The sequence below is a fragment of the Lutjanus erythropterus genome, chromosome 5 (genome assembly GCF_056507025.1).
Source record: "Lutjanus erythropterus isolate fLutEry1 chromosome 5, fLutEry1.hap2, whole genome shotgun sequence".
Taxonomy (NCBI): Eukaryota; Metazoa; Chordata; class Actinopteri; order Lutjaniformes; family Lutjanidae; genus Lutjanus; species Lutjanus erythropterus.
In genome coordinates, this window is record NC_139321.1 from 27942815 (window position 1) to 27960178 (window position 17364).

At 39.0% G+C, this 17364-nt stretch overlaps 1 protein-coding gene across 2 annotated transcripts in view; it reads right to left on the reverse strand.

Moving 5' to 3' along the window:
• Nucleotides 1-17364, reverse strand: part of zdhhc9 (zDHHC palmitoyltransferase 9) — a 39560-nt gene that overhangs the window by 13312 nt on the left and 8884 nt on the right. For both annotated transcript variants that reach the window (XM_084719513.1, XM_084719512.1), the window contains exons 2-3: nucleotides 8009-8169; nucleotides 820-978 (exon numbers count right to left, since the gene is read on the reverse strand). In XM_084719513.1, the coding sequence (XP_084575639.1) occupies nucleotides 820-978; nucleotides 8009-8169 (320 nt within the window). The remainder of the gene's footprint in view (nucleotides 1-819; nucleotides 979-8008; nucleotides 8170-17364) is intronic.

Here is a 17364-nt window from a genome sequence, read left to right on the forward strand (position 1 = left end):
GACAAGGCGCCAGGTATAAACAAATGTAATTTGTGAAATGGTTTGGCTGTTATTTTATTGCTGCAAATTCAGTGACAGACTTTAACCACCATAAACAACATCCAGTGGAGGAGAAAAAGATATGACTGCAGTAAAAGAGGGACTGAGGCGTGCTGCTGTGTCATGCCTGGACTGTGTGTGTGTGTGTGTGTGTGTGTGTGTGTGTGTGTGTGTTTGTACAGCAGGTGGACACAGATGAACCAGTGTTCACAATGACTGAGCGCTTATTCCCTCACTGAGCCTCCACTGTCTCCTCTCATATCGCCCGTGAGTCTACGCTCCCCTCAGACGCATTCCTCAATCATCAGAAGCCAAATCACTGTTATTCAGCAGGGCTGAGAGACGACACAGCTACACACACACACACTACAACACACACACACACACGCAGTTCAAACCGCCTTCAAAATTCAAAGCACATTCCATTAAAAAAAAACAAAAGAAAGAAAATCACACCCTGTTAAGTTTTTGTCCCATTTGTTTTAGTTTCCTAAAACTTTTTTTGCACCTTGTCTTCTCAGTCCAGCATTTATTTATAAAGCTCTAACTTTTATATTATTTAATTATTGTGACAAAAGAATGCAGAGAGGTAATTAAAATTGAGGCTACAGGAATAATCATCACGTCAGCAAGCTATTTTTCCCATAGACCACTGTTCACCTTTCTATTTCTGAAAAACTGAAATAAACCGACTTCAGTGAGCTGTCGTCTTCTCACTTTGTAAAGCCTTTTGTTTTGAGCATTGTAAGAACTGACGGCTGAGCAGAACAGGTTTCTCACCGACGCAGTTGTCACAGATGCTGCAGTGAGAAGCTCGAGGTGGTCGGAAGATCTTGCAGGTGTAACAGTACTTGAGTTTGACGATCTGGTTGTTGATCTGAACGTTGCGGATCCGAGGCGGAGGTCGCTGACCTGCAGGGACGTTCCCATTGGCGGCCTCTGTAGAGACAAACAACATGAAATTCTTTAGTAGGTGCTGGTAATCGTGGTCACACAAGAAATTATCCTGATGATGCCTACTGACTGTAAGATTTCAGCATTCTTATATGTTTATTGCAGCCATGCTGGGACACACATCTAATAAACTTGGGTACAACATCATGTTTGATGAATAGACTGTGCAATGATAACACAGAGTGAATCACAAGTCAGTATACAACAATATACACAACTTGTCTTTTTTTTGCTTATACTGTTCTATAATGTTTTTATACAGCATACACTGTTGTATGTGAACTTCAGCATAACTGTTAATCACTTTGTCTACCTCAGTCACCTTTTGTACAGATTTTTATACTATTTTTATTCTGGTTTTACCGCACATATTGCTTTTTACATTGTTTATCACCATGTCATCCTCTGTCATCTCATCTGTCTTTCTTTCATTATTTTTATTAAACTTACATTTCTTGTAGATTTTTATATTTGTAAACAGAATGATTAATGGCTCCAGGTAGAAAGACATGACTTATGAGTTTTGTTGCCCTGATGACTTTGAACGTACCTTATACCTTACCTTATATACTTATACCTTTGAAACTTTGAAAACATCATCAATGAGAGTCATCCGTGCCGCTATAGTGGTAAATAATATAGCTAAGCAAGAGTGTTTGCAAAAGTGATATTTATGTGTAAGGAAAAATCCAAAAGAAAAGATGAGGAGGAGGAGGAGAATGTGGACCCGGTTGTGGCGAGAGAAAAGAGGCCAACTTGGGATGCCAATTTTGCAAAGAGAGCTTGAGGTAATGTTAAGCATCTGTAGTATGCTAAGTATGCTAAAATGACTTACATAAACAAACGTTCATGCATGCCTGTTGGTTAGTTAGTAGACGTAGGTCATAACAGCAGTCACATTGTGAGATGGTTATCCTAAATTTCTCCCATGTAGCACTATGTGATATTTTGCCCAAATGCCAGTGTGCAAACTCTAGTTTTTCTTTTTTGACATGTAATTATCCCAGCCATGTCCTGAACAGTGGATACAGATTGTTACCATCGAACTGGAGGTTAGACTGAAAAATCATTTGTGCATCAGTCAATCTTAAAATTAAATATGGAACTCAATTCCAGATCAAATCTTAAAGGGTCATGGATGTCATCTTCTGTGTTTATATTGATAAATGTATTGTATCGTTTATCTCAGCTTAATTTTTGTGACTTAATGTCATATTAAATGTATGTATTTTGTTTCTTGAAAACGGAGCTGCTATGATGCAAGACAAATTTCAGATTTGTTCTGGTAGTAACAGTATAAATCAATCAAGTACTTTTGTCCAGCACATAGTATTTAACACATTTGGATGTGCATGCTTTTGTAAACTTTTTGATATCTGAATTTTCTGACAGTGTCAGACTTTTGTCTCAGGCTCAAGACTGTGACAAGAGCCATCTTTGACCCGCTCTCACAGTGTGACAGATTTCACCATGTTTCTTTCACACTGATCATCTTTTCTCTGGAACAGCCCAAAATCGTACAGTGTGTACCCGGCTTAAGAGATCAATGCAAACAAATACAACAACACTGCAAACGAAGTCTTCAAAAATCATAAACTAACACCTCTGACAACTTTTTAATGAGTATTACAAGCTTTACAAAAGTAACTATTTCTTGAAGCTCTGTTGCAATGGATTGCATTAGACTACAAAGGAGGGCTGCACAATGAAGCGGATATTATCAAAATCACAATATGGCCAAGTACAATATCCAAATTCAGAATTTTTTTTTCAGTGAAGGTAAAAAGTGTGACCACACAAAATTATGTCGTACTGTGCTACAGAGATGCCCTGGCCCACAAGTCCTGTTCTCCACATGTAAGAAAACAGGTTTGTTTAGTCCCCAAAAAAATGTCACACCATCATGATATTAATAGTTTTTTTCTGTCAAAATAATCACTATATGATTTTTTTCCCCATACCATGCAGCCCTACTGTACAATCTTGGTTACAGAGGAAATTATTCTAAAACCTGTTACCTAATCACAATCCAATACAACAACACAAAAACTAGGTCTTCAAAAATCATAAATTAACACCTCTGATAGTGTGTTCACACGTAACAAACACTATAAGCTTCACCAAAGGTACCATTTCTTGCAGCCCTGTTATACTGAATTGGATTACACTATAAAGGTGTTCACAGTATTGTGTTCACCTGCTGTATATTTCTCAACCAGGCAGTGAGAAATGTGAGATTCAGTGACAAGGACAAGAAAAAAATAAGACGTAAATCCTGACAGCTGAACCTTGAGGATGTCAGTGAATGACGACGTTGGCTCGATACAGTATTGATGATGCTGGATTTATGTGTAATCACTGCTGAGCTGTTAATATTATTTATCAGCAACACTATAGTGTAGAGTCCCGCTGCTCTATTGAGGCATGAACTAACCTTCCTTGCACTGAAGCGACCGTATTTCACAGTCGCATCTTTTGTTTCTGCAGCCAACAACCAAGTGAAATTCTCATGCATTCACTTTTCTTGGCACATTCAGATTTTTCTGATTATGTTGCACTGCAGGAGCCGAGAGGTTGGGGAGGCTGGCTAATGACCAGCAGGCTGCTGGCTGGAATCTCTCAGGAGAGAAACTGTTAGGAAAAAAAATCTACCATTAACATGCTGCAGCGAGGGGAGGCATGAACGTGGAGTTAATGGAAAAGAGCAAGCATGTTCATTTGACTTTCAGGGGATAAATTAAGATGAAAAATGTGGTATTTGTGGAAATTAAATTATCTGGACTGGGGAGAGCATTAAGAGATGAATCAAGGAAGAATACTACATAAAGTAAGATGCATATTTATCATTTGTTTAAAGGTCTCAATGGCCATTCTCTATTATGTAATAAAACAAAACAGTTTCTGCATTAATAAATCAGTCAAACTAGCAGGTTTACAAGGCTGTGTCAAAACCATCCAAAATACATTAACTGACATGAGATTTATTTTATCTGACAGCACAAACCGCCCTGCATTATGAATCTACAGGATGTTAGGATTAGTGGCTTTCAGGATAAACCAGCGGAGAATAAATTAATGAGTCATCACTCACGGGGAATGATGCCACTCCCTCGGGTAGCAGAGCCCTGTCTGCTCGTGGCATTATATATTCCAAGAGGATGCCTCTCCTCGTATTAGCATTCCCCCTCGGGACCAGTCGCTAACAGGCTGAGGGGACAGAGCATCGAGGCAGCGGCGGGCGGCTTCATCAACATGCCTGCCTCAGCCTCAGAATGAGATCAAACATCCAACATCCTGCCTCCTCCACTGGCTGTTATCTATTAGAATGCCCACATTCAGCAAACAGCTACTCGAACACATTGGAAACCATACTGTATGAGAGCTGTAAGTGTTGCATGGAGGGTGTGAGCTAAGTGGTTCGTTTAAACTGTTGCAGTGGATATTCTTTACATGTGGTCCATGTTAGCACTGACTGTGAGTGATAACGCTCCTATTATTATGGGAGATTTGCTGAGATGTGGAATGTGAAAAATTAAATAAAAAAAAATCATTTGATTTAAAGGGTGGGCCCATTATTTATTCATTTATTTATTTTTAGGTTTTTGTATAATTCTGTAGCTCCACAGTAATGTTTCTTATTAATTTAAATCTGAATGCGACCCTTCAAGGATAAGGGTTTACAGATAATGGATGGGACAGTCAAATCTGGGTCTAAGTATATATGTTATAGCATTGAAATGCTATTTTCCCAAGCATTTCTACAAACTTTTTCTTAACACATAATCTGACCTAGGTTTTTCAAAGGTTTAAAGGTTTGACATGTTGATACGACTCTCATATCCGTCTGGAAATAGACTGGAAACAAAGGGAAACAGCTCGTCTGGCTCTGTCCAAAGAGTTACATCATTATGCTCCTTTTACCCAAAGGAATTATGTATAAACAACACATCTTAATTGAAGGACTGACTGTGACGCACAAAAAACTAATCATGATGTCCATTAGATGATCGTATCTAAAAACATGTTTAACTATATTACTGACGCAAACAAAACTTTGAAAGCCTCCTAAATCATTTGGAAGTTAGATTTACTAGTTGTTTGGTGTTAGTGTTTGCATATAACACCCTAAAAATCAATCTGGGAGTGAGAACAGGCTTAAATCCTGCATCTTAATTTTTCTGGGTGAGGCATCTGGATCACAGATTGTGCCTTTAGGTAAAGCTGCATTCAGGGTCCAATCTGTAATAGAATGAACTGGTACGTTTTTTTTTTTTTCTTTCAGGTTTAATATCGATATAGTCACCATTCATTAGTAATCAAGGAAACAGATAATCAATTTTTTTTAATCGATATACATTTGCAGGGAAAACAAAAATCTTGGTATCAAAATTTAGAATAGCACAAACTCCAACACAAAACTATGTTGAAATACCTTTATGTTTAATTCAAATCTAACTTTTCAACATTCAACCAATCAGATTGTTGTGTTGTGGGCGGGACATTGAGTGAGACAGCAGACTGCATCTTATTGGCAATAAGATTTAACACACACACACACACACACACACACACACACACACACACACACACACACACACACACAGACAAAATCAGTCACTCCCTAATCTATAACTATACATAACATAGGATTTAGTATAAATTGTTTGCATTCAATGGCTCTCCTTTTTCCTTTGTTTGTTATCTTTGGTTTCATGATGACTGACAGGACAGGTGAAGGTGAAGGTGTGTCAGAAAACGGGGAGAGAGAGCAGGAGGATGACACACAGCAATGGATCGTAGGCTGGAACCAAACCCACAGCCCCAGCACATGGGGCCCATGTTCCAACAACTGAGCCACCAGGGACCCCTTGTAATGGCATTTCTTATAATTATCTGACTATTAAAAGACTAAGCAATCATTGGAAAAAACATAATCAAGAATAGATTAAAAAGATAAAATAATAATTAGCTGCAGCTGTATTTTCAAATAAATTGCACAGAGATTTCCTCATATAAACGTGACCAGAGCTCGTCAGACCACTGAGCTATTGTCATCCAGCGAGTGTTATGAGTCACAGTCATGATGAGAGAATCACTGGCTGCCAACCCATTCTCAGAGGACCAAGTGCCTCAGCTTTCTTATTACAGCCCTCCTCCGTCATGAGCTGGGACCAGTCCCCACCCATGTCTCTCGACTGGAGGGACAGAGAGCACGAGTGATGGCTGAAGGACACTGTCAATCTTTAACAGAGACAAAGAGCGAACACTGATGAGCGGCCACACAGAGACGGAGGGAGGGAGGAGTGTAAGCATGTACGCAGGGAGGACTGGTGCAGAAATATTGCAAATTAAAAGCTTATTCCTCCAGATACAAAGACAGTCTGGACAGCCCGGGGAGAGAACATAAAAAAGACAAAAACGAACCGCTTGGTGCTTGTTTATTTTTAGTTGGCAGAGGCTTTGTTGTCATCATTATACAGTGTATAGTTTGTTTTTGTGTAATGAGACAACAGGATCCCTTGTAATGAATGTGAGCTCTACCTTCACAGAAGAGCTCACTCAACCTTCAGCAACATAAAGAACAACAAACATGAATAAACCAAACAGGACTGAGGCTGTCTGCATATATACTGAAGTATTTATGCATCCAAAATACAAAGTTTCAGTCCACATCTCTGGCTGGATATTATTCCATACATAAAACAGCAGCCTAGAAGGTGATGGTGATGTAACAGCACATGAACTGAAATAACCATTTGTCCTCATGTTGACTTAACATTTAAATGGATGTAGATAAGGGATTAGTGCCTGGTGGCATTATCAGTGCTGATTGCGGCGTATAATAGCTGTGCACGCTTCGAGGTGAAGAGCTGGACTGTAATCACACTAGAAGAAGTGAGACGACTTCGAACTTGGTAAAAACCTTCAGTGGATCTGAGAATAATTGCTGAAGTGCATGAATGCCTGCTGCCCTGGCTTTACTCTTTTTCTATTATTATTAGCAATAAACTGACATTTTAGCAGATCCACAATCACAAACGTTATCATATACACATGTATGATTAAGAAAAGATTCAGATTGACACAACCATTGTATATTTCTTACTCCTGTCAAAATTCCAACTTTTGTATAGAAATAAAATATTATATATATTTTTTTCCATTTGATGTAATGGTGGCGTAGATGGTGCAGACATAAGGAATGTCATCATGGATTTGAACATTTCAACAGATTTTTTTCGGCACTTGAGGGCAATGAAAATAAGTTATGAACACAACATTGACATTAACACCTCTTATGCTGATATGGTGAACTTATTTATACATCCAGCGGTCACAGACAAAGATTTTCATTCGTTTGGAGAGCTCTACTTTTGTAAATAAAACACATTTTATTGGATCACTTTGTTTCATTAGCATCTTTAAATCTTTAAAGGTTTCTAACAGAAAAGTTGTACCCACTACTGACCAGTTCTGTTTTGTTTCTGTCCCTCCTGGAAACTTGTTTGTTTTACATAAAGCATGGAAAGAATATATTTACTTCAGCCAGGGACACAAAATCAGATTAACTGTTTACATGGTTATTATTTTCCTGTTGAATAGATTACTGGATTACACCAACCCTCTCAACCCAACTGAACAATCCTTCTGATCCAGCTGAATCAGGCCAGTCTTTCTTGAGATGGCATTTTTATTCTAATTGTGCTATTATTCTGCTTATTACTAGTGGAATATCAGGGTCCATGTAAACACAGTTTATGTGAGAGTGATGAGTGAATCAAAACAGTTAAGTTGCAGGCAACACAACTAAACAATGAGCTGAAGCTCACTGTAAAGCTCCATAAAGCCAAGAGCAGTTTGTCTTTACACTGGTCTGAAAAAAGAGAAAGATCTGAAGCCAAGTTTTAAGGGAAATATTGAGGAGACCAGAGCAGAAGTGGATCAGAAGATAAGTACACTGAAACTAAAGACAAATATTTCTAAAACTGCCTGTAAACAAATTCCTGTGACTCACCGATTTCCATCTCGATGAACGTGGCCTCCTCTGGAAGGGCCCGCGGCAGCACCCCGGGGTCACTGAAGCTGGTCCTCAGTAACATGGCCATGACGAAGAGGAAGAGGAGGACAGCGAAAACTGGGATGGCAGGAGACAGATGGACAGCCAGGTATGGACATCTGTAAAAAAAAAAAAAAAAAAGATTCAGTCCAAAAGAAGGTAAAGAGGGAAAACCTTTTTTTCCATTCAATGAGAGCTGTCAAGCCACAGTTTTGGTTTGGTTTGTTATTCTGTTTGGCCTTATTTTACGTAGGATGTAATAGAACTACAAATGAAACATTTTTGTGTCTTGCTTTGTCATGATTTTATCACAGTTCCCGTGGTTAATCGATTAATTGATTGTTCCATTAGACTGTCACAAGAAAATTAATCAGGACTTGTTTTTACAACATAATAAAATTAATTTTTTAAACATTTTCTGGTCCCAGATTCTCCAGTGTGAGCTTTTCTTTGATTTTTTGCATCATTTGATTGCCTTTACAAGTAAAACAAAAACATAACATCAAAACATACAGCTGCACAGTTTACAACTATTTATTTGGTTTACTTGCTTGGTACTTTTTGTCAATAATTCACATTATTGTCAATAAAATTATACTGTGTCAGTGTCTTTATTTGTAAACATTTCCACATTTCTTTAATTATTTTTTAGATTTTTTTAAACTCATCATCAAAAATATTTTCTTTATTATATCTAACCGCTGTCTATGTCTGGGTGGGTCCATTTCAAGCCAGTTTCCTGTAATGGCCTTCCTGCTATCTAGGGATGGAAATCAAGAACCGGTTCCAGATGAGAACCAAACTGTTCGATCCATCTGAACCATATACCTCCAAACAATGACATCAAACTCACGCTGCTGGAAACTTGCAACAACAACATTCAGACTCAGAGATAATAAAACGGTTGCACTGGCACTGAACACCTGTGTAGGTCTAGATTGTTTTCACATAATTGATCAGGAATCAATAAAGGAACTGATAAAAAATTGGACCCATGATGGCACTGGTATCAGTAAATCCCATCCTGCCACCCATTGCCAGCAGTGAGCGGCATTTTGATGGAGTGATTATCATTCTTCTGCATCACTTCAGTTATATTTCCCAGGAATTAAATGAAACACTTTTTGGCAATTATATATCCTAATAGCTCATTCAATACTGAATTCATTCTGTCTCAAAATGACTCTATTTTTGGACAACTCCAGAAAATACAGTATGTTCATGACAGGCATCTGTATGGCCACATTGCCACCAGCATGTTTGTTGCCTCAATTTGCTTTCCATAATACATGTAATTAAGTTTTTTCTTTTTTTTAAGATTAATTGAAGTGCGGTTGTATGAAGTACTTATCCATAGTCAGTGTATTACATACAGTAGATGGCTGTCAGCACGTCCCCAGTTAAGAGAAGCAGAGAGGGGAACCAGCATGGAAGCTCAGCAATGTACTGCTGTGGACAGAGTCAGCAACGAAACCTGTTTTTGGGATATTTCCGCTTTACTTTGCCATCAGCTGACAGCCCTTTCTGACAGGAAACCGCCTTTATACAGGCCAAATATTGCTCCGTCCAAACCAACCAAACTCCATCGGCAAAATCAGTCATTTTACTTTGCAGAACACAGGAGATGCGAGTCCACCACTGCCTCAATCAGTTTGTTTGTGATATTGTGTGACTTCTGGGAATCTGAACTACAAGCTACAGTGTTCTGTGAGGTAAAATTACCAAGTTTGCCTTTGGAATTTGGTTGGCATGGAGAGAGAAATATTTGGCTTACATAACAGTTTTCCATCAGAAAAGGCTGTCTGATGTCGAGGTAAAGCAGTGAAAATACTGTAAATACAGCATACTTGTAAACTGACATATTATTTTAGGTGGTACTTTTTTAAGTGCATAAAAAACATTTTGTTGCCGATGCTGTCCACAGGAGTTAATTTCTTAGCTTTCGTGTTAGAACTCCTCTCGGTTTCTCCAAACTGGGAGTGTCACCATCTTCTGTAAGCAGCTAATACACTGACTATCGGTACGCACCTCATACAACCCCATATTAAATAACCCAAACTGGGCAAATGTGATGGCGAGTACTCAAATTTTTTTAACATATTATTAGGTGCAGCCCTAGATTTAATGTCAAAAGAATCAAGAAAACATGACGACTGCGGACGCCAACCTGAGCAGAAATGGCCCTCTCAAAAAGACCACGTGCAGAGAGGTCATGACATGACAACATACATATTCTGAACTGGTGTTCTGAGCATAAGGTCACGAACTGCGAGAGCAGCCTTTTCTCTGGACCGTGCCGGAGTCATGGTCGTGAATAAATAACACCGTGCCACGCTCCCCTCACCTTCTGGAAGAGCGGAGACACATTAGCATAACTCCTTTAGCCAGGCCACTGAGATTAGAGCCAGCAGGGCCGCTCCACCAAAAAGGCCTGCTGCTCAGCGTGATAACAGATGTGAGCTGTAGAGCAAAGTGCTGCGACAGAACAGAGCAGCAGCAGCAGCACAAAGGCTGCTCCATGCAGTTATTAATAGTTTAACTGCACAGCCTCATCTCCCTCCCATGTGGCCCGAGATCATATATTCATAATGCAACACGGGTGTTGCAGTACAGGAATGTAAAAGTACTGTGCCATACATATACTGTACAGGACTAACTTGCATGGATAATGTCTGCTCACACAGACAACATACTTTCTCCTTCATTCTATTAAAGATGTAAATTCGGCCCATTGAAAGTCTGTGTGGACAGAACAAATGTTCAAAACTTTTCCTCTTTTCGCTGAAGTGAACTGCACATATTTAGTACGAGTAGAGCTGAAATAGTAATTAACTGAACATCTTTGGGTCCGGGACAAAACAAAAGTCACCTTTGACATTTTTCCACTTTTTCTTTAAGGGACCAATTGATCAGTCAAGAGAAACTCAAGAAAAAAAAAATCAGCAGATTAATAGATTAAAAAAAAGTCATCAGGCACAAGTAAGATGCATTCGTATGGAATGTAATATCCTATATGGACAGCAGCCATTTTTCTGTATCACATATCAGCCACAACACTGGATATACTGTGACAGAAATGAGTGTGACCTATAAATGATTTTGGGTGAACAAAAGTGCTCTAAAGCAGCATTAAGGCACAATTATGTTTATATCATTACCTCCACCAAGGAAGCAAATTTTTTTGTACCATTTCTTCGTCTGTGTGTCAGCAGGATCATGAAAAAGCAATTTTTCATGAAACTTGGTGGAAGGATGTAGCATGAGCCAACAGGGAACTTTGGAGCAGGTTCGAATCACGAATCACTTTCGCTGACATTGCGAGACGGCACATTCAACCTTGGTGGCCCTTCTATGACTGGTTCTGAATGTATGACCATTGTTAGATTAGTTAGAACTTGCACTTTTACACTTATAGCATTTTTTATTCCAAAACCAATGTGCTAAAGTACAGTACAACAAAACAAGATGTGCAATTCCCCTGGACTTTGGAACAACCTGCCCAAGGAGATAAGGCTTGTAGAATCAGTAACTTTTAAATCACTTTTTAAAACCCATTTTTATAGACTTGCTTATATGTGATCTTGTATTTTAAACAATTTAAATCTTTTTATTCTTTTGCTCCTTTTATTTGTGTTCATTTATATTGACATTACATGATGTCATCTTATTATCCATTCCATCTTTGTTTACATCGCCTAGACATTCTGTTCCCTTTATTTTTATTTATTCTTTTTTTTTCTTTAACCTTTATTTATTCCGGGTAGGTACACTGAGAGTGATGCTCTCTTTTGCAGGAACACCCTGATCACATTCACACAGTTACACAATCACACGTGGAAGCTGCCCAGTACAACCACAGTCTTATCTGCCGGCCACTGAGCAGCTCCATCGGAGCAGCTGGGGTAAAAGGCCTTGCTCAAGGGCACCTCAGTGGTGGTCATGAGGGAGGGGCAGGTGCTGCCTTTCACTTTCCCCACCCAGATTTATCCTGCTGGTCGGGGGATTATACTGAAGCACGCTTCTCTAAACTTTAGGCCACCACTGCTCCTATTTATGATATGTTTTTATTTTTATTTACTCTTATTGACATGTTTTGCTTGTTCTCATTTTCTGTCTTTTTTGGAAGCTTCATTGCCACAAAATGTCCAAAATGATAAAGATTTAGAAGATGTAAGCAGACTGCAATAGCTTTCGTTACTGATGAAAAAGAAAACTGAGAGCAGGGATCATCAGAATTTAGTGTGAACTGACTGATAACTTGCTCGACTTATCGCAGAGACTTGATTTGCTTGATTCTCACCGCACTAACTTGAGACTTGAAGGTTAAGACTTGAGACTTGCACATGTGCGACTCCCACCTCTCTTTCAAACTTTTTCCGTCACTTTCTTCCATCATTTGCGAGGCAGAGCCTACATTTTCCTCCTATGACACAGACCTGTTACTCTGACATCAGTGCGTCTTTGATACAGCTCTGCTTTAAAAACCACAGTGTAAATAAAGATAATTAATTTATTTGTTAATTCATCAAGCCAATAAACGCGTGTGGCCTATTTGGAAAATTCAGCAGTTTAAGTGGACTTTTTAATCTTTACTGCATAATCATCAAACCGCTGCCACCAGTGTTTTCTGCTGTTTACCGAAGTAGCCCGTCTAATGAGGATGTGCCATCTGTGCAATCAATGCAATTCCTAATGTGTTTTGTCATCAATTATTTCACTAATATTTGTCAAACACTGCAAATGACTCTTCACTCTCTACTCGGCAGGACACAACCTCCTAGCTGAGCATGCACACACACACACACACACACACACACACACACACACACACACACACACACACACAGAGCATGTGGGGGCAGGACTGATACAGAGAGGCTCGTCTCTATCATTATGTTTACATTGTTTTTATGCAGAGGTAGTGGTTTTACTCTATACAGCATAGTGAACCACAACTTGTTTGGGAGCTGCAAGTAATGATTATTTAATTATTGATTAATCTGTCAATTATTTTCATCCACAAAATGGGTGAAAATGTTGACCAGTGTTTTCTAAAGCCAAAGGTGACATCCTCAAAGATCTTGTTTTGTCCAAGATACAGAGATATTCAGTTTGATGTCACAGAGGAGCAAAAAAAAAAAAAAAAAAACATAAAATATTCACATTTGAGAAACTAAATTCTTTTTTTTTTTTTTATCTAAAAAATGTTGGATTTATATGAGTTTCCACAATATTGTCTTGTTTTCTCGTTTCATCCGCACACACAGCTGACAGGAAGTTTAAAAGGGAAGGCATGTATCTGACTTAAAAAAAACAAACAAAAAAACTGCCAGTCAGTCCAACATGGCAGAGAACAATGTTCACCTGTTCAGTCTCAGTATGTAGATGAACCAGGTACGTCAGCATACCTGAGCAGTGACAACACTGACACACACACACCTGCCGGACTGGTCTGAGCAGTTTCCCTGCAGTGTTTTTTTCCACACTAATGGAAACCAGGAGCAGAGATCAAATCAATAGAAGTTTCCACTGGACCAGGCCTGTGAAGTATGTTTGGCCCATTTGTCAATGCAGAGAGAGCAGCCAGTGGATTCAGACTGAGGGCAGGCAGTCTGTCGATGAAGTGTAATTCCCGTAATGATGACTGGTAGGTATTCGAGGCGCGCTCTATCATCGCTTCCCATCAGGCCTCCGCGTCCTTCCTGGATGTGACCATTTCCTCTGCTGTTGAGGAGCAGGGTGGTGCTGGCACTGTGACACACCATGTTCATCAGTCACAACAGTGACAGCAGAAAACTGGACTTAATCAGGCTCTGTGTCCATGCGGGAGAAATGTTTTCATCTGTGCGGCGATCAATCAGACCACCAAATGACAGTGACATGCCATTCCTACGTTCCCTCTCTTTCTACTCAACTTTCTGCTTCCCCATGGAGGCTCATCAAACACTAGGCCTAGTGCTAAAAACTGCATTTATTAAAGTACTGAACTTTACTTGTTTTAACTTGATGCTACTAGTACTTGTACTTCACAAAATTTCAATTTTTTATTTGGCAACGATGCATTGCACACAGTCCTGTCAGCCTGAACCTGAACAGCCAAACCCTGTTCAAAAATCTGGCAATTCAAAAAAGCTTTGCTTGATAGTCTATGTGAAAAAATGAACAAATAGTAAAATATTCATATGTCTATGACAACCTTTGCTACGATACCAAGACCTGGATGACTGACAGACATGTTTACACAATGTCACAACTTTTTTGGATTCAGGTTTACTTACTTTATAATATCAATATGCTTTATAATACTGACTATAATAATAAAAAGCTGACAAAGGCCATTTTGCCTACATTGGTAGTGCTATTACTTTTACACGTTCTCAAGAACATGTTGCTGATAATACTTCTATAATCACACACAGGTTTTTACTTGTATTGGAGTATTTTTAAATTGTCTTATTGCTACTTATACTGAAACAGATTAAAGAAATAATTGCAAAATTTGATGTTGCAGAGACCAAGATATTCTGACTTTAAATTCCTGTATGGGTGAAACACTGGATCCTACATTTCCCATAATACAAGTCAGTTGTTTTATGTTTTTTCATTATACCTTACATATATGCTCACATCTTTCAAACTTGACATCCAAAGTTTGCAGTGCAGGGTTTCTGTTATACATTTGTAGTCTCAAAACTGAAATGCCTCAGGTGATGTCACTCTAGTCATTTTTTCAGACTTGACAAAGCTTGTACAACTTCACAGGCCGCATCGTACCAACCACAATGAGTAAACTGATCTTCTTGTGTAAATTCAGTGGAGTGCCACATCAAGTAAAGGATCTAAATATGGCTTTCATCACTGACTGGTGGGAGCTACTGCTCAACACCCACACATCCACAAATCTGGAGCAAAACTTTCTGATTGGATTTTTTTCCTGGAAAAAAATTGCCTGAATTACATCAAGCACCAGAAGTACAACTCAGTAACAACTCATACTATTTACTAATTGGCACAGAGTGCGCTTAGAGTATATTTAAGGGATTTTTATATTTATTGTAACTTTGTTTGGACCATCAATTCAAAACCACGGAACAAAAATGTCTTTTATAGTTGTCTACTTCAGACTTAAGGCTCATTTATGCGTGGCATTAGATATGCATACAGATACGGACGGCACCTTCTGTCCATACACTGTCTTCATCCCACCCATATTTGTGCACTTTTTCTGAGAGCTTCCAGATGTGGACAAAAAGGCGTAGTACCACCGGTAGCCAGGGGGGGCAGTGTACAGTATATCCAATAGGCTAGTTCAAGTGAAACATGACCAAAGGACACATCAAAGAAGTTCTTTAAAAATAAAATATTTGTGATCAATTTCTCTCATTGGTAATATTAGTGGAAAAATAATTAACCGTCTCCTCCAGTGTCACCACATTTGTTGTTGTCAAGCTTGACTCTGACTCTTCATCTTTGGAGTAACGTTTGATTCTGAGTGGTGCCCTCTGGTGGATGAATTGCTTAACAACCATGCTAACATAAAGTGGGCAGTAATGGTAACATAATTTATAACAGATGCATCTATTTTTGGTCGTAAAGGAGGCATAAATGAGCCTTTAGAATGCAAATTAAGTGTGTCTGCCATATGCTACACTCCGCTGCTGCTATCCACTGTTTTGTTTACTAAAGGTGCCCCGACAACTGTCATAGAATCATTGAAGAGTGATCATTAGGCCTCGAGTTCATGGAAGAAAATGGATTGTTTATGGTTTGATGGAGGGATCAAATTAGCTGAAAAGGACAATGATCGCATTAAACATATAAAACAATTTAGTCACATTAGAGAGTGAAATAAGCTCCCTGCAGTACTGCTTATTCTGTATGGACAGTGTGAAGTTCACTTAGCTGTGTTTGCATTGTGTGTGTGTGTGTGTGTGTGTGTGTGTGTTTAGGGCATGTGGGCATTAGATGCATTAGGGCGTGTCTACTTTACTGCAGACTTTGATCCAGAGGATTTCCCCTCTTAACTCAGGATGACACGAGCTCAAAGATGAGAAGCTTCTAAAGTAAAGTCGGGTATATTGAGTGAATTAAAATCACTTCAACTTCTCAGCAATAAAACCACTAAACTCAGGATTAGTATGTCACCATGTCATGTCTTGGTGAGTCATGACATTCTACCTTTGTTGAACATTTCACATCCTTCCTTTATTAATACTTAACAGTTGTAAGCTGTTGCAGATCTGCGTGAATCATACTACAAATGAATTATGCACCGACTATGCAGGCAGATGGGCCTCAGGAACAGTCCTCCGTCACACAAACATCTGTACACTCTGCCTGTTTCTAGGGCACTGCTGAAAAAAAAACAAAAGCTCTCAAACTCTACTTGCCCTCTCACGTCCTTTTCACACACTGATAGAAAGCCACTCCATGACTGAACTTAGTAAATATTCTGATTTGAGGGCGATTTTGTCCTTCTGCAGTCCTTCTGCAGCAGAAATCTTTTTCTCAAGAGGTCTTTCTCAACTTTTAGCCCTTTTCTGCAGATGTAATCCTGCTTCTCCGGCCTCTCAAGTGTTACCATTACATTTGAGTCACAGAGCTATTTCTCTGTAAAATAAACACCAGAAGGTTGTTTAACAACATTTTTCACTGTTCAGAAGGTTTTTACAGAAACCTTAAAATCTTTTCTAACCATCTGGATGAAAAAAATTATTCAGTCTGCTGCACAATAGAAAAGATTTTCAACCTGTTTCTCAAGTTGTGACTGTGTTTCCTCGCCAGACCGGACAAATAACCTTATGAGCAAGAAGATATGTCATGTCTAGCTACCATCTTCGATTGTAATAGTATACCTATTGCAGAAAAGTATGGGCATATTATAGGTGAATCAGTTGTGCTTATACACACCACTACATTTATGGGGCAGCTGGTTAATTTAAAGAATAAGATTTTAAATGAAATGCATTGTTAAAAATTAAATCAGTGGGTCCCAACTTTTTTCGCTTGAGGCCTCTTCCAAAACATCTGTGGTCACTTGCGACCATTTGCCATGTTTCAGATGTCTATGAGTCGTTAACAACTCCTCCACACAGATTTCACCTCCAAGCTTCTCAGATTGATTCTTTTTCTTTCTTCCCAAAGTAGTAAAATTATCCTCAATTTCACAAAAACAGCCAAATCAGATCAAATTTCATTGTTCCTTATTTCCTTACACATCAATCATCTCACAACTCCTTTGATTTACCTGGTGACCCTTTGGAGGAGACCGGTCCCTCGGTTGTGAACCACTGGGTTAAAATACCTGACTGTAT